The sequence below is a fragment of the Ptychodera flava genome, chromosome 3 (assembly GCF_041260155.1).
Source record: "Ptychodera flava strain L36383 chromosome 3, AS_Pfla_20210202, whole genome shotgun sequence".
Lineage (NCBI taxonomy): Eukaryota > Metazoa > Hemichordata > Enteropneusta > Ptychoderidae > Ptychodera > Ptychodera flava.
In genome coordinates this window covers 17,190,288-17,214,520 of record NC_091930.1, presented here as the reverse complement: position 1 = coordinate 17,214,520, position 24,233 = coordinate 17,190,288, and the positions used below count along the sequence as shown (strand labels likewise).

The following is a 24,233-nucleotide window of genomic DNA, read 5'->3' as shown; positions in this document are numbered from 1 at the left end:
GCCAGTAGGCAAGGGAGATGTTTCTTAGTTCACTTGAGAAATCATTTTATCAGAATTGCCATGGGATCATGATGCAGTAGTTCTATGCAGTCATAGAGGAATAGAGGAGTAGAAATGTTACTGAAGTAGTTCTGATATCATGTATCTTCCCCAACCTCAGTGGAAACACTCATGTCAATCTCTATTTGAATCGTTTTCTCAACGCTTTGACTGCTCAGTATAGGTACATGTATGTTCTACAAAATCATAACTATCCTGGTGGGAAACTCCTCATTATCTGACATTCAGATAAATGAAAGTCTTGAGTCAGGAAATAGAAGTGGCCACCTTTGATTTTACCCCGCCATGTCTTACATTTTTTCCCCCAACTTACAGGCACAGTTCCACCCATGATCCTTCACTTGGAATCCAAAGGGAGGGGCCTACTCTTCTACGAAGACCCCCGCATCATCGTTCCGATATTCGTAGTGGTGACCTTCTTGATCATCGGTATCATGGCGCTTGTCTGTGGCTTTAAAACCCGGTGGAAATCAAAGCTTGTGAAGCGATCTCTGTACCTGGCCGCTCTAAATGAGAGGTTAGTTTATGTGTCTTGGTTTGCTCTCTCCTCAATTTCATGGAATTTTGTTTAATTTTGAAGAATGCTTTGAGATCCAGTAATAAAATTAACCGTACTACTATGAATCAGTGTGAAAATGAAATGCGCCACCAACAGTTTGCAGAAGCAGTAGTCCATGATAGCTCAATACATAAATTGTAATGAAGCCATTTGTATCACGTCAAGGGCCAAGCTCTCTGAGACTCTACAATTCACTCCTGAAATAGATAGGACCTCAGATACGACAGATACTCTTTGAACATTATTAAGAATCCTTAGATTTTTCAGCGTCCCTAACATTATTGACCTGAATACGTCCAGTGTAAAGGGACAGGATGTCTGCCAACTACATTGTGGGTCATCAAAAACTTTCTCTTTGTTTGCTGTGATGTGGCATGAACAATGTAATATAATGGAATGATGTACCCTGTACTTCCATATCAGCAATGGGGACGACTGAGGATTAGGTGGACGCACATTTCCTTGTGAACTAAAAGGGATTTTCTTAGGGGGTTCTAAATAAATGTGATGATATGAGTTGACTCCCTAGGCTACTGACAATTTGAACAAAATTTCTAATGTTTCCACTAATCTCCAGTCTTGCCCGGCATTGTACTTGAATGAGAAATCCCACTCTAAAAGGTAGGCACTAACATCGTTATTTTGATTTTCAGTGGTGTTGGGACCGGTTTTGGTGGACCTAGCACTCTAAACGGGGGCTACAGAGATCCAGCGAATCGGGGGGTTAACGTGATGCCAACGGCAGAGAATGAACCGTTCCTCTTGCCGACTGCCGTCATGCTGAACAACTCACCATCAGGGGAGTCGACAGATAGCCGACCAGAGGCTGACCGTCCAAGGCCGTGGGTTTACAAGTCAACTGACCCCGAGGAGAGTCAGCCATTACAGGCGGCCGCCATGCCGGACAAGAATAAAGCTACTACGTCACAGGATATGCATCTTGCAAGACCGAGCGGGTCGGTGCCGCTTAGCACATTCCATTCTCTCCATCATTCCGAAGAAAGCATCTACGCCTCGGCCAGCGATGATGGCAACATCAGCAGTAGCGGGATCCAGTTACAAGAAGCGTGCTACTTACCGTCGCCATCTAGAGACCGTTCTCCCAATAATCATACGTATGCCAGTGTGGATGAAATTGCAATGAACGGGCTGCCACCACTGCCCAAGCGTCCAAAGGAGTTATCCGTTGCGCCCTCAACCTCAACATTTGTTAAACACAGAGGCTCTCCTTTTCAAGGTAAGTTCTATGTCTTTTTCTACATCATTACAAAGTTTTGAGAGTAGTTTAACCCTTTTCCTGCCAGACAGTATTAACACAATTACTTCCCCATCAGCCAAGTCAGTAAAAAGCGGTATTGAGCCCAAACATGACGTATTTTCACCCGCTTGGCTTTGTATGTTACAGCATCTTTAGTCCAACAAAATCAAGTTTACAGTATTTATGTTTTCTACAGCCTTCAAATGTACAGTATTATGTTAAAATACACCATATGGAATAAGTTGTGTTTCATTAATTTTAGCCATCTTGACCTGATGGTGAAATATGGACTTGGCAGGAAAAGGTTAAATGAACAGAATAAAAATACCTGGAGAGACATCAGAATTGAAAGCTAATGACGCTATGAAATTTCCTCGAATAAAGTTTAAAAATCTCTGTTTCAAGTCTTGTACCACTGGTAAACTAAGCCTCGCCTGATTAGCCTTGTTCCAGCAATGTACACCTGAATGACATTTAGAGATAAATGCTTTTCTATCGATAGGGCTAGTGGATGATTGAACAGACTCAACTAGCCTTTAACAGTTTTATTTCCGTCATTTTACTCCTATGTGCTTTTTTGATCAAGTTTAAAGGCATGCGTCAGACGTCAGATTGTCTTGCCAGGAAATTTACATAGTTTACTAGATTACAATTTCAATGGAAAACAAAAGGCTATGACACCTTCATATCCTCTTACAGACTGGAACAAACTCGATCACTGGGATGGAGTCCTCTACTTTTAACTTTGTGCTAACATGGATTTTAATATATGCATTTTAAATTTTCATATTTTTTAATAGATATATATATATTTGTCACTGCTGCAATGCTAATTGCTCAAATTGGTATAATAAAGATTGATTGATTGAGTGAAACAGGTTTTTGTTGTGACTTCAATTAAATCCAGTTTCTATGGTAACTAAGCACTAATTACTCACTTTGGTTGGATATTCAGACAAACACAGGCACAGTGTTGCATCAACAGAAACAACGTCATCAACACATGAAGAACTGACCAAGGCGTTCGATGATAATGGGAACACAGAACACATGACATCAATGCCGTACGGTGTGCCACATGACCCTACAACACAGAGTGATATGGACAACGGTATCAGACACTTCACTGCCTCCCCACCCTATCCATACGTGCCTGAGAGGAGAGACAGCAGGCCAGCACAGCAACCAGCGTACGCCAATGCAGGTCAGTGTGATTGCAAAACTATTTGGGGGCAGGTTGGAACAGTGTTGGGCGGGGTTAGGGGGTAGGGCGATGGTAGATTGTTACGCAGTAATTCACACAAAAGAATGGCTGTAAGTTCAAAACTACAGTAAAAATCACTGTATTATTTTCAATGTGTTATTGTATTGATGTACTCAGGCATAGCTACTGTAAGTTGCCATTTACAGACTTACCATACTGCCCTTACAACGAGTCTGTAATACAAGCTGTCATGGTACCATCCCGGGGTACCATACCCTTCTATATACCAGTATAAAAGCCCAGTTCAGCAACACAAAACACATCTTTTAGTCAGTTTTTTTTGTCCTAAAAGTAGTTTTAGAGACTGTAAAGATCCATTATACCGTACTTTCCAAATTTTTGCATATCTGAGGTAGGGTAGGGTAGGGGCTTATACACGCATGTTAAAGTACAGCATTTTCAAAGTAGTGGAGGAGCTTGTACATGAATTAGGGAGCTACACTCAGATGGGTATGGTGGTAATTGTGTGGAACATGAGAATTAAAGGTATACAGTCACCTGTAATCTAAATATGCCCATATAAGGTCAAAGGGGCGTTCCTTGGTATTCAAAATGCCCATGTTAGGGCACTGTTTTAAAAAGTGGACACCTGCTTAAAATCTGTGACTGGTTAGATTTTCTCTTTCCATAGTAACTGTGGCAAAATTGGAACAGGTGACAGTGCAACTTTAATAGATGACAATATCGATTCAAACACTTAATGCCATAGATTGGCATTGATAGATTTTCTTTTTTTTCCAAATGGCAGTTCCCAAAGGCAGTCATTCTAGGCAATCAAATGTGAATTCCAGGAGGTCCAGCGATGGCAGTGAAATTGAAATGGCAGAGCGCCCTCAGGTGGCCGTGTACAGACAACCTCGTCACAGGCCGCACAGACGACACCAGCGGAAGGGCGCTCAAGTTGTCGGTCGTCCAGTCATCAGGGCATCCAGAGGGCCAAGCAGGAGACAGAAGCGGTAAGTTGTCTCTGTTGCTATCAATTAGTGGATAATTTTCAGTCAGATTTAATAATGTGGATTTTGTTTCTGGACGACTTGGGTTGGATGGTTTGACCAACTTGTTTGCCATGTTGTCAATGATGTTTGTCATGTATGGTCATTTTAATCTGTTGACTGAAATGATTGACCTGTTGACAAATATCTTCTCCATCAAAGTGTTGTATTATATAATTTGCATATTATATGCAAATTGCATGCAAATTTTTTTTGTCTGACATCATAGCTTCTGTCACAGCCCAGAAATTTTTCAGTGTGGATTGTGAATGAAACAAATAATTCCAAATACAACAACTCTTTTGAAATTTGAAATCTAATAGCTACATATTTGTATTTTCTAGCATGAATATTAATACCCGTTTCTCTCAGAAAGTGTATTCATGATATTCTCTGCAAATATTTTTTTCAATTCAGTGGTGAGAGTAGTGGTAGCAGCAGCAGCAGCAGTCCAACAGAAGACATGGCATTCACAACAATTGGCGATAACTTGTCCAGTCCATCAGAAGGTTACCTGTCCTACCAGTGTGACAGTCGGACTGGAACGCTCGGCAGTGGGCTACCCAGTGTTTGTACAGACAGCGACAATGACACAATCACTCCCAAACACAGCTCAAAGTCACGTGGAGGTCAGTATCCTGTAAAATGGCTTTTTGCTTTCCTTATCAAATTAGTATCAGTCGATAGTTAACTTGTATTCCCATGGAGGGAATACAACATCATCAGGAAGAGGATAATTCACAAGGTCTTTGTTGTAGTTTAGCGCCCTCAAGTGGTCAGTTTATGGGAATGAGCAGCACCAGGTATTCTGAGCCAATTACTTTGTGGCAATGTTAACGTTCCCTAAGCCTGCCAGTCCTGAAATCACTTATAATATTATCTTGAATTGATCAAAAACCTGAATAAAGTTTATAACAAATCACTTTTTTGCACAAAAGAATCGTGTGACACTTTCAAAAGTAAATAAAGGCTTGTTGACTTTCTGATTTCTTTCAAAGTATGAATGTAACATTCTATAATACATGTCCATTGCTTTTAGGATCAGTCAGTGAACCTGAGAGAAGTAGAAGACCGCCCTCTATGTCAACATTCAGACCGAGACCATCGAAGACACCGATACCCATGTCACATTACCATGCAAATTCACCGATGCCGAGTGGCGATAACATTCCAATGGGCAGTGTTGGACAGGGACAGCAACACTGGGATGAGCCTTGTGATCTGAGTCCATTGCGTTCCAGTTCACCGCCGGAGGGAAATGAGGAAATTGAAATTCACATGTTATCAGAACCAGCACTGAAGGGAAATACCCGGGGATACAAAGAGGAATATACAATTGTGTAAAAAAAAAGGTACATAAACCTTCAACGGAGAAATATATACTCTGAAACATTTTGACTTTTTTCTGTGTTTCAAAAATACAGAAACATACCCTGCTGTGGTTTGCTCATGACAGCTATGCTGAAGTGTACCATGGACAGGATCCCTGGACTGTCATTGGTTTCTATGGCAACATAGGTCACTGACCTTTAGAAACTTTGCAAACAGGCTCACAATGGAGTCAGCGTGATACTGAAAGTATACATTGTCTGCATGTTGTCATGGCAGTGTGTTGCCATGACATTGTGTTGCTATGGTGGTTTGTTGCCATGGCAGTGTGTTGTTTGTTTATAGAAGAGGTGGTAACCTCTAAAACTACCATTTTAGTGCAATGATTTCCCAAAAACCACCTTAAACAAATATTTATTTGTGCCCCAGTGGAGTTGATGAGGGCGGGCTAATGAGTACTGTGCCATTTTCGTTGAACACACTCCACAAATGTGATGTACAATAATTTCTTCTTTGCATGGTAAAAGAGTTGCATTCTTGTTACGTAAAGGAAGAGGCAGATTCTGCGCTCCATGGATTGAACTTTGACATCTGTCGAGAATCACCGTAACTTCAAACATCAAAGAAGGAAAGAGTTGAACTTTGACATACAGTGACTCTTGAAAATCGGTGAATTTCAACCTTAACATTGTTGACCATCCAAACACAATCAGTAGACTCAAAACCTTCAATGCATAAGCTTCAATACTAGGTAGTGATTCTGTGTATTGTGCAAATGAAAAAAAGTACCTGTTCTGAATAACAGACTAGGGACCAGAAAAATAGCCACTCTCTTGTTGAAGAGATATACTGGATACCCTCAAACTTAGCACAAAGATAACACAAAGACTTGAGCTTCAATGTAAGCTGCATCCCAAGACATCACAATCTTAATGTGATGATCTGGACAAGAATATTACATGACAAGATGCCCTGGAAGAAATGGAGAGCTGTACGGATCCACCCGGAGAATGGTGTGATCAGTTTTCAGAAGAAAAAGTGTACTGCTTATGCAATAACTTGAACTGATAATAAACATCCCTTGGAAGATTTGACTGATATCAGACATAGAGATCATAGACACTATACTAAAATGTAGCTCATGAACTTGGAGAATCTGGAGACACTGGAAGACATCATTCCAACTATGAAGTTACACATGACAACAGAAGAAGACATAACAGAAATATCAACATAAAAAAAAATGATACCGTAAAATCGGAGTTGGTAGCAAATTAGCCACTCAAAAGTTTTTAAGTTGTTGTGAAATAGACTTTAAACATGTTCTATGACACCTTTAAAGACATCAAGTGCATCATCAGAAATATCAGACACAAAACAGATGAAATATGCGTGGAGACATATCAATGTGATTACAGTGCAATGAGAGACAATCAGTACTATATTACAGTGGAGAAGGTGCAAAATATCGCTCTAGTCCACACCAACGTTCACCTCTGTTACCATGGTGATTACAGGTAACATAACAACAACGTCCCGATCAGCAATATTACTGGCAGCACACCATGCTCAGCATATTGTGATGTTGTCATCACATTGTGACACAATGCTGTTCAAAGCCGAACAGCTATAGAAATTCTGTGACTCTGATATACAGTGTATATTCACAACATTTTTACTATGCTGATACCAAAATGTTTAAAAAAGCCTTACTCACAAGTATTACCAAACATGAAACTATCAATTGATCTGAAATAATCGTGCCGCAAAAAATTTTGTTTTATATCATATGACATACCAAAGAAGGGCTTTCATTTTTCTCCACATTTTCCATTTATGAGAGTAGACAATTGTCTAGAAATGACATTCGTTTTTGCCACAAAGATTTTCTTATTATTTATAGTTGTAATTTATGCAAAATTATGTTAATTTATTCATACTGGGAATTGTGCAAAAGCTTGTTTACAAGTAGTTTATTTATTCAATAACATAACTGTTATATAACTATATCAAATGATTTATTTATTATTTACTTTTCATTTAATTTCACCAAGGAGTTTATGCAGTGTGTATGTTATGGAGAGAATGTATTTGAATACTTAAAAATTTTCCATCTATTATTGTTAATGGGACCAACATATGATGTGCATTTTATGTTATTTGTTGCATGATATTTCTACATAAGCAGATATGTGATGATTTTCAAAGGACAGTCAAAGAAGCTATTTTCCAACAAATTTTGATTCTGCAATGCTCTGTTTCTTTGTTTGTGGCCATGCTGTCATTGGATGAGTGACAGAGACAAGCTTGAGTTGAACTCTTTAATGGTTTGTTGATGAGATTTCATCGGTCTTAAATACCGGACAATTTGCATAATCACAGAGTACATCTGTCACTGCCTCTGCAAATACTGTTTGATTTGCATTATAACAATGAGTACATTTTTTCACAGTGATAATAAAGACTGTTCATTCTTTGCACTGACCAAGTCAGGATATGCATATATCAATGAGGCAAAAAATACAGTTCATTTTTGTACTGTGATAGGGAGTAGTATATTACATAATTGTCGTTGTTAAAGGAAATACAGCTATTATTGTGATGATAGGGAGTATCTCTGCCATATTGACATGAAATATCAGTACATTTCCTACCTTAGTAGAGAGTAGATTTATAGCTATAACGGGAAATAGAAATCCTTTCACAATTTGTCTGTCATTGCGATGGAAGTTTATTTTGCATTGTGATAGAAAATAGAAATAGAATAGAAAATCTGTTACTGTCTGGTGGAATACACAGTTAAACTTGATTTCTGTGAACTTCAGAACTCTTCAAATACAAACAAAAAAATCACATGTAACTTTTGACATGTGTGTTGTGTGTGTTTTGCATTACATTTCACAACTGAAATAATGCATTTCTGCAGTTGCCTTGTCTGGCTTACAAATTTAACATAACTGTCTCCTTTATTTGCTGGTTTACTGGAACATTATTTTTCACAAGAGAATGTATTGTAGATGTATGTTTCTGCAGACAACTGGTATTTCACTGGTGAATGCTGGTGTGAAATTAACTGAGTTTTCTGATTCCTGCACTCAAGCAAGTTTACCCGTTAGCTGTTTCAGAAACTATTCATCAATCATGATGTATATATCTGTACATTACATCTTTACATCGCCCATGAGTACAGTACATCACAGTGGATGTACATAGAGTATTTGTACAATCTAGCTGTAGCATTGCCAATATCACAAAGTACAGAACCAGTAGATTCTGGATATATGTCTGAAGCTTTTTACCACTATAGTTTGGCTTAAACCCATTTGTTATCAATAGTGACGGTAAATCTGTGCACAAGGAACTGACATCAACAAATTAAAGAACCCAGCTTTCCTACCATCTTTTGCTTTTGTGTCATTGTCAGTGTTTAGTAAAGACAGCAAGGCTGCCTCTTTTTAACATTTTTCTGTACATATTTATTTTCTTCCATGTTTTACAACCCCTTCCTCAAATGATTAACCTCTGGTTTTTCAACAAATAGGAAAATATTTCAAGATATTTTTCAGCTGCGACAGCAGATTCAATGTTGTGTACTACATACGAATGTTAGATTTCAGTGTGACCACAAATGAAAAATTATGGACGATGTCCAACCAGTATTTCATGAATGTTATGGTTTAGGTGGCAAAGTCATCTTGCATTTCGAGTTTGATCGGCCATATTTTCACAACTGTAGCTATTTTGTTTAACCATTGTCATTGCAGAGATTAGATATAAAGGATTGCAAGTCTTTGATAGTCTTTTTTTCAAGACTTGAAGTAGGTTTAACATCAACAATTTCAACTATTTGTAGATATCTATTCCAGGACCTGCAACAATGCCTTCAGCTGAAAAGTTTGCCACATGAAAACATTTGATATTCAATGCTATGGACGTTAAAGACCACTTTAAATGGCTATTCAGCACACATTTCCACTTGTGCCTGCATATAAAAACATCATTTTTTGACACAGCTGATGTGTTCATCAGCCTCACAATTTGAAATTTCGACTTTTTTACCAACAAAATCTGAATCTATTTAGGGCATGAATGATACTTGACAGTAGTGTTTCCGGAATTTTGGTTGAGAAAGAATGAATGGTTTGTTTGTTTTGTACATGTAACTTAAATTTTTATCTCCTACCTAAGTGGTCTGTCAATTCCTTGACCAAGCTGTTTCTGAAGTAGTTCAGCCAGCAATGTATTTCATATTGCATTCCAAGAAGCACTGTTTGCATTGTATATGCAATTTGTGCATATGTAATACATTATTGCATTGTTGTGGCATTATTACATTCCAAAGTGCTCAATTGCTCGTTGCATGTGCGATATTGCATATGCAAATTGTATATGCAATATTGCATATGCCATCTATCAGGTCAATGACTGTGTTGCATGGCAGGCGAGTCAGAGCACTGTAGGCATATAATCGTAATGCATTTCCGCTATTGCATTGCTGTACATTGTTGCATGCAATAGTATTATTTTATGAAACATGTATTACGGTATTGCTGACATATTATGTACATAAGTTGAGGCATTTTTTGTAGAATATTCCATCAAGCTGCTTTATTGACTTGCACAATGTTCAGTGTTTCCACAATGTCCTTGCTTATCACCCTGTCCACCTGGCACTGAGCGTTTTCAATTACCTTAATTGTTTGTTTTCTTTGTCACCGATTGGCTTTCTCTGTATTTATTATTACACCGCTGTAAATATACCCAGAAAATTTTTATGACTATTAATTTTTAATATTTATTACCATACAGACAGGTATGTGTAAAAGTTGTGCTGATTCCAATAAAAATTAATTTATGTAATGGAACATTAAATCTTAGTGGTTGTGGAACTTAATTTTGCTTTATTGTTTACAAGGATAGAGTTACAGCCCAACTACATGGACATTATTTTAGCTATAATGCACGCCTAAGCAAACTTTGCACTCCATAATGGACTTGGCTACACCTCGTACATTATATCATGCAAAGTTTGCTTTCATCCATTAACGACCGGGAAGGGGTACATTATTTGCTATCATTTCATAGTTTTGGCAATGCCAGTGAATTTGGAGATATAGACAACATCCGGGGCCACAATGCTGGATAATCGGATATATTATTAGTAATAGTTGGGAGGTGAAGTTAAAAAATTCTTTGATATTCTCAAAGTGACAATATCATTGCTGATATGACTGATCAACAGTGCATCAACATCATGTGAATGGGGATGTCATCACGTGCTTGTAGTGAGATACACGATTTAAACAGATACATAATACGTATTTGTGGCAAACATTGATATTTTTTTACATTTATGGATTGAGATTGTAGCATGTCATTGTGTAATTGAGCATATTTGCAGAGAAAAACCATGCTTGCTATTCACATCAGAACCTTCAAAGTCGCCCATTCACAAAGCGTCACATATTGAAGTTGTGGAACTCGAGCTGCAAAATGAAGGCAACGTGTATTTGATTATACAGAGATCTTTCATAAACATGGGATATAAAACTGAAGTGCTCATAAATTAAGCTTGTGGAGGCTACTGTGGTCTAAGACTGTCACACATAGTCAAATTGTAATGTTTGAGATTTCATAAAGAGCAATCACATAACCTACCCTGTAAGCAACACCACGGTTACTCTACCCGTGGCCGCATTTGCAAGATGAAATGTAATGTGCGACTCGTAGTTCAATGTTTCTCGAGAATCTTAGTGACTTGAATGAGTAGCTGAACAGGTTTTGCCACTAATACTGTGCCCACAGGACGTAAACGAACAACATCTTTGTAATAGTACGTAGCATAGAAATCGATCGATGTAGTGGTGAAGAATCCGGGCAAGCACTTTTCAGACTGAGTTCAAATCGCCAGGAAACGAGATTTGAAAATATTTTTTGGCGGAAAAGAATGTCAATGATTGGAAGAGCAATTACTGGAATTTTAAGCTAGGTAAATGTTATTGAAATATGTTTTGACATGTGGATCTCGTTTTGATGACTATGTTGTGATGGTATGAAGGCCCCGACCAGGCTTGGAACCAACAGTGCAATGTGAAACTCGTAGTCAATGATATTTTTCTCTAGAATCTGAGTTAGTAACTAGAATGAGTAGCTGACAGTTTTTGCCACAAATGAAATGCTAAACCCACAGGACGTAAACGAGCAAACTCTTTGTAATAGTACGTATCATAGAAATGCATCGATGAAGTGGGGGGAGAATTCGGGCAAGTTTGTTTCAGGCTTTCTGAGTTCAAATCGTCTGGTAACGAGATTTGAAAATTTCTATACTGACAGACCAAGAATTCCAATGATTGGAAGAACACTGACTAAATTACTAAGCCTGCTGAATGCTATTGAAGTGTGTTTTGACATGTGGATGTGATTTTGGACAACTGTGTCAGAATGGTACGGAGTCCTCAACTAGTCTTGGAACTGACAAGCTTTACTGCTTAGACTCCAGTATATCCAAATTGTTTTCAGTGGTCTAAAAGCTTACGCAGACCTACATGAAGAGTGATTTGTATGAAGAGGTAATGCTTTTATCATTCGTTCATCATAATCTGGATGCACATAAAGTTGACGCAACTCGTATAGAATTTTATTTACAGTTAGTGTTTATTAGAAAATTATAAATAAGCTTTATACAAAAATAATAAATTTTACATGAATTAATTCATCAGCGTTACTATAAAACAATGTTCATAGTGTACCAACATTTTAAATGTTTAAAAAACTAGGGATATTGTTCGAACAGATACAGTTATATGAATGTATTATGAATTCTGTATAAAAGCAGGACTAGTGGTTCAGGTCAAAGTTCTCTCTTTGGATTCTTGCTCTTTGTAACTGCTGGTGTAGCATTTCCATTTGATGTTCCCTACTGCTGCCGGAAATCAGCGCATTTCCATGGAAATGGGGTTCTGGAATTGTTGTAAGAGGTAAGGGAGTATGAGACTCGTGCAACGGGGCTTCAACTGGAGACGGCGTTATCCTTATGGGCCTCCGTTCTAACGGTGCTAGGCTGCTGAAGATAGATTGTGGGAATGCGCCAAAATGGCGCCCTCTACCGTCGTGGACAAGTGGAGGTAGTTGTTTTGTCCTGCGCTCGTCAGAGTATTGTCTTCTTTTGCCTCTTTTACGACGTCGACGACGATCTTCCCTCGGAGGGCGATCGCTTTCGTATGCTGGGGACATTTCTCCCTCTGAAGGTACCACCATTTCGCTGACAACTTTTTCTGCTTTGGAACCTTCCCCTCTCGTCATATCATATTTGCCCTTTTTCTTTCTTCTGTTATCTTTTGGTTCCAACCGCTCAATGTATTCCTGCTCCCCAATGACGTCACGTTGCATGTGTTTCTGTTTCTGTCTCTTTTTCTTACGCCTTGGTCTTATTGGTTCTTCTTCATCGACGTTTCGCTCTGCCCGTGGCTTTAAGTCGCCAAACCCTCCCATTGGTAGCCCGCCTCCGACATCACCCACCTCAGCAGTCGCATCAACGTCACCCGTAATGATTGGCCGGGCGCTCGGTTCACCTTTCTCTGGTAAGTTGTCGAGTTTCGCGTCTTCCGGCATGCCAATCTCAATGTTGTTTTGAAACTGCGAAGGGTTTGCTGAAAATCAAGACGGGAAAAAAGCTAATGTTACTTCCATGACACCTTATCGCCATACGTTGTTTTCAAGAGCAGGTGAAAACCCACTGCAAGCATTACTGCCACTGGGAGCTAATTACAATTAATACTGAAACCTCTGATTGCCAGGTTTTAGATTTGAATATACAACTTTTGATACTGAGCTATCACGCGTCACCAACTAAGTGACGAGTGCTACTGTATTGTGCTTCAATGAAGTCTGTTTTAAAGGTGAACACTTGAATTTCTGATTATCAGGATGTCAAAGTTCACTCACCTTTCTGTTCTTCTCGTCTTTTCCAAACACAGTAATACACTATGATGCCCACGGCGATGACAGCAACGATGAGCAATGACAAAGTTACCCAGAATGCAATAGTGCCAGCATTACTGCTACTGGGAGCTGCGATTAAAACAGAGAAATATTGCATTTCAGATAGACGTTGCAACATTTACAAAAAAAAAACCCTCAAAACATGTTCACTATGTAATTCTAATGTCATGAAACCACATATGATATATTCATGAACAAGGTAGAACGTTAATGCATTGCATCATAGACCCTCGAGAAATGGTCTATGATAGCATGTAACTATTAGCGCCTGTGTCGATCTAATTAGGCCATTAAAAGAAAAATCTTGGTTTGCCGTCCTTTGATTTTTGAAAAACGTACCAACCAGCCAGGAAAAAAACAAACACAGACATAAAACACAAGTGCATTTACATAAGCTCACTTTTATAATATTTTTATTTGTAATAGTGTTAACATTGTGTTTGTTTTCTTAATTTTATCCGAAAACCTACCAGCACGCTGACGGCAAACAAATAATTTTATTTAAAGCGCCTTATATCACAAACAAAATAGATATTGAGTGATATCGAAACATAACATAAATGATTTAATAGACAAGATGAAACAAATAATCTTACCTGTCACATCAATTGGACCAATAGTACAATTGCGTGGCGTGGTGAACGTCATGTGAGTTGATGTGCATGTGAAAACAGCGCCCTCCAAATCTGACGTCACGTTGACTTGCAGCGTGGCAGTGTACACGTCCAAAAGCACGCCACCAATCGTCAGTCCATCCTGATCCCATTCAAGTGTCGCTGGTGGCGTGCCTCCCTGAGAATAGCACGTCAGGACAGCAGTGTCTCCAATAATGAGATTTTCGCTTGATATCTCGCATACAGGAAACCCATCGTCCGGCATCACTGGGTCTGTAAGGGCAATCAATTATCAGGTATTTTCGTGCGATATTGACTGAACTCGTGGAAACTCACAGATGGGATTGGAGAGAAGAGAGAAGATTCTGAAGTATTTATTATGAAATTCCAAACGTTATTTTTTTCGTGTAGGCCACTTCTACACTATTACTTGTTTTGCTGTCTCCCATTATTATCGCTGCAGTTAAAGAGTTTTATTTGTAACATAGAGGAAGTAGAACATTTTATTGTCATCAGAAGAAGCAAACTTGATAAACATAAACGTAAAGGGGAACATTTGTCACGAATGTTTACAAATTTCTCGTACTGGAGAAATTTACACTTGGCGTATTATATTATTTCCGGGACACAGTATCAGTTTCACTCAGTTCTGTAACCTTTTGTTTTGACTGCAACAAAAAGTAATTGGAAAAAATCTGGGATTCTTTAAAGAAAGTCTATAGTAATCTGAGAAAGAAAAGACACAGCTACGTTGTCACCAGCAAAGAGACGACTTAATTTTGACACTCACCACCGACGTTTAATGTCATTGACCTTGAGGCAACCATGGGTGTGCCGAATTCGCTGTTTTGATTTAAAAGGCAATAGTATGAACCGCTGTCTCTCTTACGAACGTCGGAAATTTGTAGGTTGTATTCACCGCTCGGATGATCACCAACGACGTCATACCTAAGAAAGACAAATTCAACGTCAGTAAATGTTTCAAATTATTTTACATGATGTACACAGGGAAAGTGTGGGTTAACAGGTAAGGTAATTTACATAAAAATCTTCCCAGAGTTCCTAATTGTGAAACCAGTGGATATTTTTATTTCAAGTATTAATTTGACAGATTTGTTAACGCTGTCCCATCAACCAATAGCCTTCAACAGACCCGTCCTTTCCATAGAATTAGATTTTGCAGCAAGATGGTTTAATACACATAGTAAAAGGTACAGAATGCAGTTGGCGTGCAGACTCTGTAGGCTCGGTGATTTAACCGTTACGTCATGCAAAGACATTACAAAACATCTAGCCAACAGGCATGCTCGATTTAAATTGTCAATTTTTAACGAAGCCGTTTCTATTTCATTTGTATTATTCAGGTTTAGAAACGACACAATCATCTGACAAACACGGGTGGTTGTGGCCCTCGCTTACCTTGAGCTTTGTTGCTGGTCGGATTCGACTTGCTCGTCCGTTGATATGACGTCATTATCCTTGACCCAATGGATAAGACCACGCTTGTTAGGGACTGCGCATTCCATCGTCACATCCTGCCCAACTACCGCGTCCCTCTGATTTTGACTGAGAAAAATGTCCGCCGAGTTCGATTGCGAACCTGAAATATGCAAGAGAAAAAGGTGAGGGGCTGACATGGTCTTTTGGGACTATGAACAGCGTTTTGTCACTTGAACAGAAATATTGTATTTTCAAATTACAGGTTTCAAAAACCTCGTCAGAATTTCAAAAAAAGCGTTGGTTATGATGTCAACTGAAAGCTTACTTTACCTTCCCTGTTAAAAAATTCGCGTACATAAACTTTGATGAAATATTTAAATTTTAAAGAACATTACATATTTTTGCATAATTTATTCCAGGGCCTAGTTTTTTAATACAAATCCATGCGTCTAATACACAGGAGTGACCTTTTCGCTTTGGATTATTTCGGGAGAGGGATGGTTATTAACCAGTTCTTACTGTCGACTTCCAGTGGCCCAAGCTGACACGTGTCCGGTTCTTGGAACGTCGGATGATCGGAAGAACATACAAATACGGCATTATGCATGTCTTCAGTGACAGTTAACGTCAAGCCAAGTCGATCGAATTCACCGTTGCTGACTGCTACAGCCTGTTGCAAGTCACCATCCTTGGTCCATTCTAGAGTCGCTGGAGGGTCACCACCCTTGGATTCGCATATCAACGTAACGCTTTCACCAATCCTGAGGTTGTCGGTTGAAAGAGTGCAAATTGGATAGGCTATGTCTGGCGATTCGGGACCTACACAATAAGATTAATAATAGAGAGTTGCTTATGAATAAAATATATCCGGGATCCTAAATCACAATGTTTACAAATGTTTATAAGATCAATCTAATCCACAATCAATATAACACAGAACAAGAGAAAAGACGTTAAAATACATGGCTAAATATGTATTTGGAAGAGAGCATTAGCCTTTCCCATATGTGATGCACACCACATTAGGTCTTCATTGCAAATCATCAGATTTTGGGTAGAGACACTGATCAAAGGAAGAGAAACATTTATAACGAGATAATGCCTTTCAAATATGTAAACAGGTCAACTTCAATAAGGATATCGTCAACCAGCAAAGTTCAGTTACTTTTTATTTCACTGTCGGGATTTTATAATATATTTAAGATCAAGTTCAAGATGAAACAGGGAAAGAATGTATAAAATAGTACGATCGTTTAACAAGGCATGATTATCTAGTGTAACTTTGTAAATTATTTCAATTTAGTATCAGCTCTTATTTCATCAATAATATTTCAGTAAGCCCTGTTTGCTAAATCACGTTTAGGGTTCCGTTACATTTTCTCAGATATCTGATTCTTATATTTTTGTACTATTTGAATTTAATATTGTCCTGACTATTTCGTAGTGACATCATTCTAACAAATGATGGTGCAGTTACTCACAAAGTCTGAACACGGTTATTTTCATTACCTCTTATTGTTATTGTCATCTGTTCGCCTCGTATTTCCGGGCTGTTGTCGGACGCTGTCACGCGGTATTCGAAGACGCCGGAGTCATTGACTGACGAGTTGGTGATCTGCAGAATGTACTCTCCAATGGAGTGATTTCCAGTTATCGAATATCGACTGTCACCATTCAGGATGACGTCATCACTGCTGATATCGACGCCATCTTTGCTCCAGATCACGGTTCCTTCTTTGTGTGTGACTAGACAGAGCAAAACGACGTCACCTCCTTCGGCTAGGAGTTGGTCTTCGGGCTCTGAGATGAATTCGTGTACAGCGAGGTCTAGATAGGAAAATGTAAATTTCATCAGTCAACAAGTCACGAAAGAAATGAATAATTACAACAGATTAGTAGGTATGCATATCTGTAGTACATGAAAATTTGAAATTATACAATCATGTGATTTGGACAAACTTACCGAAAACTGTCAATTCTGACTCTTCACTGTCTATGCGCTTGGCGCCATTGGCTGTCTCTGTCACGTGACAGGAATATTTCCCGGCATCATCCATCTCAACGTTCTCGATATGCAAATAGTAATCGGTACCAGGCTGTGGACTCAGTATGGCCAGACGACTATTAGACACGACGATGTCCATATCACTACTCAGGATGACGTCATCCTTCTGCCATGATACGACGCCATGTTTGTTGTTCACTGAGCAAGGTAGAGTTACACGTCCTGTTTCCACAGCTGTGAGGTTAGTTGGCTTCAGTCTGAAAGATTGTTGATCTGGAAGACAACGAAGATGTTGATAATTGTATGCTATAAAGCAGAATATATATCGTTTGTGAGAAATCCTTAATTTTTCGTGGACACGGCTTTTTAAAGCCTATGTACCTGCATATTTTGGTGTTTCAAAAACCAGAACAAAGTACGTCTAAGCTTACGTAGGACGAAAAATTAAGCCATGAATAAAGCGGTAGCTTTCTGTGGATAGAAACATTCCCTATGTTATTCAAAAATGGTTGTATTTCTTGAAGAATTCAACGTTTGTTGTAAATTTTTAGATAAATCACTTCATTATAAAATTCCAATACCTGCAACAGTTACTATCGCGGCTTCTGATTGGATTTCAGGACTGTTTTCTGCTGCAGTCACCTTGCAAATGTACTCCCCAGCGTCCTCGTGACTGATGTCGCTGATTTGCAATGGGTACTCCCCGAGGGAGTAGTTTCCAATGATCGAGTATCGGCTATCATTCACGGTAATGACGTCATCACCGCTGATATCGACGCCATCTTTGATCCACATCACTAAGCCTTCTTTGTGGGCAATGTCACAGTTCAACCTTAGCGTTCCACTTTCCACCATTAACGTATCCTCTGGCGTTGAGACGAATGAATGGATCTCAATGTCTGAAAATTTCAAATTGGAATAATGAGTCACATCAGAAAGGTTGCTAACTGATTTGATAGTTTATGGTGTACTTCTGAAAAAAATTAAAGATTTCCTGTCGTGCTTCCATGACTGATTTATACATGAAGTAATTCTTTCGTTCACAAAATATGAATTATCATGTCCCGTTAATTTCAGGCTTAAGTTAAAATATTATCTTTTACAAAAAAAACATTCTTCATAATATCTATCCGTCTGGTACATTAATATCTATATATCTCACCGTAGACAATTAGCTCAGCTTCTCTGCTGTGTATAGCTACTGCACCATTGTCGGTTTCTCCTACGTGACAGGAATACTTCCCAGCATCCCCTAATTGCAGATTACTGATGAGCAGATTGAAATCGACATCCGGCGTCGGACTCAGAATGCTCAGGCGAGGATTGGCCACCGTAATGTCCATATCACTCGTCAGAGTGACGTCATCTTTCTTCCATGACAGGACGCCATGTTTGTTGTTGACCGAGCAGCCAATGACAATGCTCCCTTCCTCGACAGCTATTAGGTCAGTAGGCTCGCTTTTAAATGACTGTTGATCTGAAATTATATGACGTAAAACATTCATTTTTGACGATTAAATATCGGGAATCAGCCAAATAGCTCTTTAGGAAAAGTTGTTGAACTTTGTTTGTGATCAATGCTTCTAAACCTTTGTTCAAATCACACATATATCATTGGTAAGTAATGTACTGAAACATCGACACATAAACTAAGACTTGTCATTTAGTAACCTCTAATTAACATCGGTACATGCCAGTATAGGTCTTCAATGATAGGGTACACTTTTGTGATGTCCGTCTGATATAAAACCTGATGTATCGAGGCATATTTCCATATTGCTATTTCTTCAAGCTAAAGGAAAAGTTTTCGGAATTTCTGGAAATCAACACTGATCAACCCCATCAAATGCCGATCGTGATTTGCCGCTCACATCTGTTTATTGAACAGGACAACATGAATTTATGGTTGAAACTGCAGAGAAATAACCTAACACGGATATCCAGACACCTACCCTCCACAATCACTGTAGCAATATCTGAATATATTTCAGGACTATTTTCAGCCGCCGTCACTCTACAACCATAATCGCCGGCATCGTCTTTGGATATGTTAGAGATTTCTAGGTCGAACTCTCCTATAATATGATCCCCGACTATGGAATACCGGCTGTCGGCAAGAAAGCTGACGTCATCATTGCTGATATCGATTCCATCTCTGCTCCAAATGACGACACCTTCTTTTTCGATGACGTCACAGTTCAGTCTGAGAGTGCCACTCTCGACCATTGTTGTATCTTCAGGCGTTGACACGAACGCGTGGACTTCAATGTCTAAGTCAAAAAAGAGACAACGTACTTACAGTCATAACATTATTACATTTAAAAGCACGTACCTATCCACGTACGACGATATATCGATGCATCCATCCGTACAAAAAACGATTTGTGTATCTTTATAACTTTTATGTTTAAATGAACAATATTTTCATTTTGCTTAAAAATTCACTTGCGAATATTACAACTGGAATTTTGTTTCCGCTCATAATATTATGTTTCGTGATACTTTGATGGGTATTATGGCCACTGGTTTTGCAGTTTTGTAGTTTTGTTTAGTAATCATATTTGACCCATGTTTTCGATGTCATGTTCATGGCACCAATCCTTTTGAACATATCTTACCGAATACTGTGAGTTGAACATAGTCACTGCGCAATGCCTTGGCTCCATTGGGTGTTTCGCTAACGTAACATGCATAAATTCCAGCATCGTCCAGTTCCAAGTTTGTTATACGCAAATTATAGTCAACACCAGGTGTTGGACTCAAGACAGTCAGGCGACTATCGGGCACTATAATGTCCAAATCACTGCTGAGAAGAATGTTGTTCTTCAACCAGGAGACGATGCCATGTTTGTTGTTCACTGAGCATTGTATGGTAGCAGTTCCTTCCTCGACAGCTTCGACGTCAGATGGTTCAACTCGGTATGACTGTTGCTCTGTGGATAAACACGAGTAAAATATGAGAAATGGTATTATGAATGAAGTTGAGAAAGTCATTTATTCCATCTGTCCCAGGAATATAGAGCGAAGTGGTGTTAGAATGCAGTTTTGGCATTTGAAGTCATAGAAACTAGATCCATACCATTGCTGTAGTAATTAAGCTCTATGTATTATCACGGTTCTTTGTGATAGGGCCTATAGGGACCGTGGTATTATATTTTCCCAAGTATTATAACTTATTCAAGATATGTAAGGGCAGAAAGAAATTGAGGCAATGTAGAGTCATAACATAGAAATGGCCCGCAAAATATTGCATCACTATTATTAGCTATGAAGAGTCAAACCAACCGTACCAGCGACAGTCACCATGGCAACACCTGAGCTAATTTCAGGACTGTTTTCAGCTGCTGTAACATTGCAGACGAAGTCCCCAGCATCGCCGAGAAAGACGTTGTTAATTTGTAGTTTATACTCTCCAGTGGAATAGTTTCCCATGATGGAATAGCGGTCGTCATCAATGAGCATAACGTCATCAGCGCTAATATCGACGCCATCTTTGCTCCATACGACAGTTCCCTCTTGGTGGTTGACGCCACAGTCCAAGCTGAGGGTTCCAGTTACCACCATTGGTGTGTCCTCTGGTGTCGTGAAGAACGAATGGACTTCAGCATCTGTGAAGTGACAGATACGATATGCAACGTCAGCAGATAGATACAATACTTACAAGCTTATGTATGTGCTCAAAACTCTCTAAGTTTATATGTAAATACAGATTCTTCTTCTCATCTCAAAAGTATGACTACATGACTAATATTCAACTCGTCACCATAGGCTTCATGAGTGCACTGTACAGTGTTATTTTTAAAAATGAGTTCAAGGTCGGAATACAATTGATAATTTTTCCTAAAACGATATTGCATGTTGAACATGTGCTCTGTCGGCTATACCATTACTTCGTATTTCACCATACGTAGGAGGAGATTGAGGGAGAAATTCCCTTTTTTCCAGAAAAAATGATAAAAACCGATGGTACTGCTATTGCCATTATCTTTGAAGGATGTACCGCAAAAGAATTATCTCAATGACCATACCGAAATGTTTTATTTTTGAAGGATTAAGTACTGTCGTAGAAAGTAGAAGTCACCAAACTTTGTTATGTTTCATTTCTGTTGGTCTAGAAATTGGTGGCACTTTAAGGGTTCAGGTGTAGATGGCTTAAAGTTACTTTTTTCCAAAATCAGCCTTGTATCAAATACATTGGTTTAAAAGTTGGTCATGGCAGTAGGATTAAAAAAAGTGCCGAAATATTCAGTACGGTGTTTCTGGGACGCGTGCTTTGTTTCTCTTGTACGCACGATAATATAGTTCGTATCTGTCACACAATATTTGACCCTACCATCGAAGATATAAGCAAACTCACCATACTAACCCTACCACATATTTAGGAAAATTTTGTTGATTTCACACTTACCATACACAGTTAAATACGCCTCCTGACTATCAATTGCTCTATCACCATTAAAGGTTCCAGCCACATGACATGAATAATTCCCAGCATCTTCCATCTCGAGATTCTCTATGTGCAAGTTATAATCGATACCGTCAGTTGGACTTAATATGCTAAGTCGACTGTTAGGCACAGTAATGTCCATATCACTACTCAATGTGACGTCATCCTTCCGCCAAGATACGACGCCATGTTTGTTGTTAACCGAACAAAGTATCGTTGCGCTTCTTTCTTCCACACCTATGACATCTACAGGCTCCAACAAGAAGGTTTGCTGCTCTGCTCAAAAGAACAATCCAGAACAGGGGCGTCAATGTGCAAAGTGTAAAATTATGAATTAAACATGAATGTACGCCATCACTTTAGAACGAGAAAGTAGTTTTACAATGGCTAACTGGCAGGCGTTGGTATTTGCTATATGCACATATCTATTGAAGACTTGTACTGAAGTGATTACTTGTATCAACACAAAATTGCAGGATTTTCATTATACTGTGACGCTAAATGTCATCCTTGGGACACAGGTGGTACCCTCAAATTGAAATTCTACGAAGAGTTCGGCAAGTGTTTAATATGTAAATTACATTAAACAATTAAAAATCAAGACTTAAAACAAAATGGTTCGCTTATTGTGGGCGTAATTCCTCTTTACTGGAAGCATAATTTAACAAATGTAGATTGATACCCAAATCGTTATCATAATGGTTTCCTACGTTTTTAGCATAGGGGTCAACGCTTAGAATTGGCTAGAGATTACACATTTAAACTAAAAGGGTCGAACAATTAATACACAAACCTTCTACAATGACTGTTGCGACCTCTGAACGGATTTCAGGACTGTTCTCAGCAGCTGTGACTCTGCACACATAATCACCGGCGTCATCTAGACGGATGTCGTCGACGCGCAGCATGTATTCGCCAACTAACACGTGGTCTCCCGTTATAGAATAGCGGATATCGCCGATTGTCATGACGTCATCGCTGCTGATATCGACGCCATCTTTACTCCATATGACAGTGCCTTCTTTGCTGGCGATGACGCAGGCCAGCGTGAGAGTTCCGCTTTCTACCATGAGTGTATCGTCGGGTGTGGAGAAGAACGAGTGAACTTCAAAGTCTGAAACAAATATAAAAATATATAACTTTTTCTATCTTGACAATATGCAAATAGTGTATGATGTTGTGACAGTCTCCTTCAAGAAAACCTTTATCCCCTCGCATAATTAACAAGTCGAACTTATACAGATTACGTACTCATATACCTTCCTTCGCACACGTCTAACAAATTTGTAAACATTACTTTTCGCCGATTCAACATATTTATTACTGTCAACTAGCTCAAAGTTGCTCACTTGAGGACACAATCTTTGTAGGTAAACGAGTAACTCACCATAAACAGTAAGATGAGCTTCCTGACTGTCTATCGCTCTATCACCGTTCTCAGTCGCTGTAACGTGGCAAGAATACTTCCCATTGTCTTCCATCCTCAGATCTTCAATGTGCAAGTTATAATCGATACCGGGTGTCGGGCTCAATATACTCAGATGACTGTCGGGAACGATGATGTCTGTATCACTGCTCAGGGTGACGTCATCCTTCTGCCAAGACACGATGCCGTGTTTGTTGTTTACGGAGCATTGTATGGTAGCGCTCCCCTTCTCAACAGCCGTGGCATCCACGGGTTCCAACATGAAGGTCTGCTGCTCTGTATATGAAAATTGAAAATTTTTATCAGTCTTATTTTTAAATGAATCTTTAAAAATCATACACAATATGGTATCGATGCTGTATTTACTTTAATTGCTGCATTGAGCTTTTGAATGTGTCCATACCTTCGACAGTTACTGTTGCGACATCAGAACGAATTTCAGGACTGTTCTCAGCGGCTGTCACCCTGCAAACATAATCACCAGCATCACTGAAGCGTATATCGCTGATTTCCAGTTTGTACTCTCCGATGACATGGTCCCCTACGACTGAATATCGTTCCTCATCAATAGTCATGACGTCATCGCTGCTGATATCGGCGCCATCTTTGCTCCAGACAACAGTGCCTTCCTTGTGTATGATGACACAATTCAATGTGAGGGTTCCCGTCTCGACCATCAACGTGCTATCTGGTGTCCTGAAGAAAGAATGGACCTCAATATCTGGAAAGAAAAATATTTCTTGATGTCAGGAAAAGGTATTTTAAAGTTTAGATAATCTGTAAGATGTTACTATCTGCTTAAGTTAACAATGGTTTCGGCCTATATGATAAAAAACTG

At 39.1% G+C, this 24,233-nt stretch overlaps 2 protein-coding genes across 2 annotated transcripts in view; one reads left to right on the top strand and one right to left on the bottom strand.

Moving 5' to 3' along the window:
• The window catches only part of LOC139127984 (cell adhesion molecule DSCAM-like), a 51,775-nt gene extending 41,441 nt beyond the window's left edge, over positions 1-10,334 (top strand). Inside the window, exons 22-27 of the mRNA XM_070693846.1 lie at positions 376-577; positions 1,273-1,856; positions 2,833-3,081; positions 3,890-4,097; positions 4,551-4,762; positions 5,173-10,334. Of these exons, the coding sequence (XP_070549947.1) occupies positions 376-577; positions 1,273-1,856; positions 2,833-3,081; positions 3,890-4,097; positions 4,551-4,762; positions 5,173-5,477 (1,760 nt within the window). The 3' untranslated portion in view covers positions 5,478-10,334. The remainder of the gene's footprint in view (positions 1-375; positions 578-1,272; positions 1,857-2,832; positions 3,082-3,889; positions 4,098-4,550; positions 4,763-5,172) is intronic.
• A 1,965-nt stretch (positions 10,335-12,299) lies between these two features.
• Positions 12,300-24,233, bottom strand: part of LOC139127977 (obscurin-like) — a 42,334-nt gene continuing 30,400 nt past the window's right edge. The window contains exons 28-44 of the mRNA XM_070693832.1: positions 23,799-24,116; positions 23,357-23,671; positions 22,763-23,083; positions 21,931-22,245; positions 20,813-21,130; positions 20,141-20,455; positions 19,475-19,792; positions 18,685-18,999; positions 18,104-18,421; positions 17,481-17,795; positions 17,027-17,344; positions 16,037-16,336; positions 15,497-15,677; positions 14,868-15,025; positions 14,060-14,350; positions 13,407-13,532; positions 12,300-13,111 (exon numbers count right to left, since the gene is read on the bottom strand). Of these exons, the coding sequence (XP_070549933.1) occupies positions 12,300-13,111; positions 13,407-13,532; positions 14,060-14,350; positions 14,868-15,025; positions 15,497-15,677; positions 16,037-16,336; positions 17,027-17,344; positions 17,481-17,795; positions 18,104-18,421; positions 18,685-18,999; positions 19,475-19,792; positions 20,141-20,455; positions 20,813-21,130; positions 21,931-22,245; positions 22,763-23,083; positions 23,357-23,671; positions 23,799-24,116 (5,354 nt within the window). The remainder of the gene's footprint in view (positions 13,112-13,406; positions 13,533-14,059; positions 14,351-14,867; positions 15,026-15,496; positions 15,678-16,036; positions 16,337-17,026; positions 17,345-17,480; positions 17,796-18,103; positions 18,422-18,684; positions 19,000-19,474; positions 19,793-20,140; positions 20,456-20,812; positions 21,131-21,930; positions 22,246-22,762; positions 23,084-23,356; positions 23,672-23,798; positions 24,117-24,233) is intronic.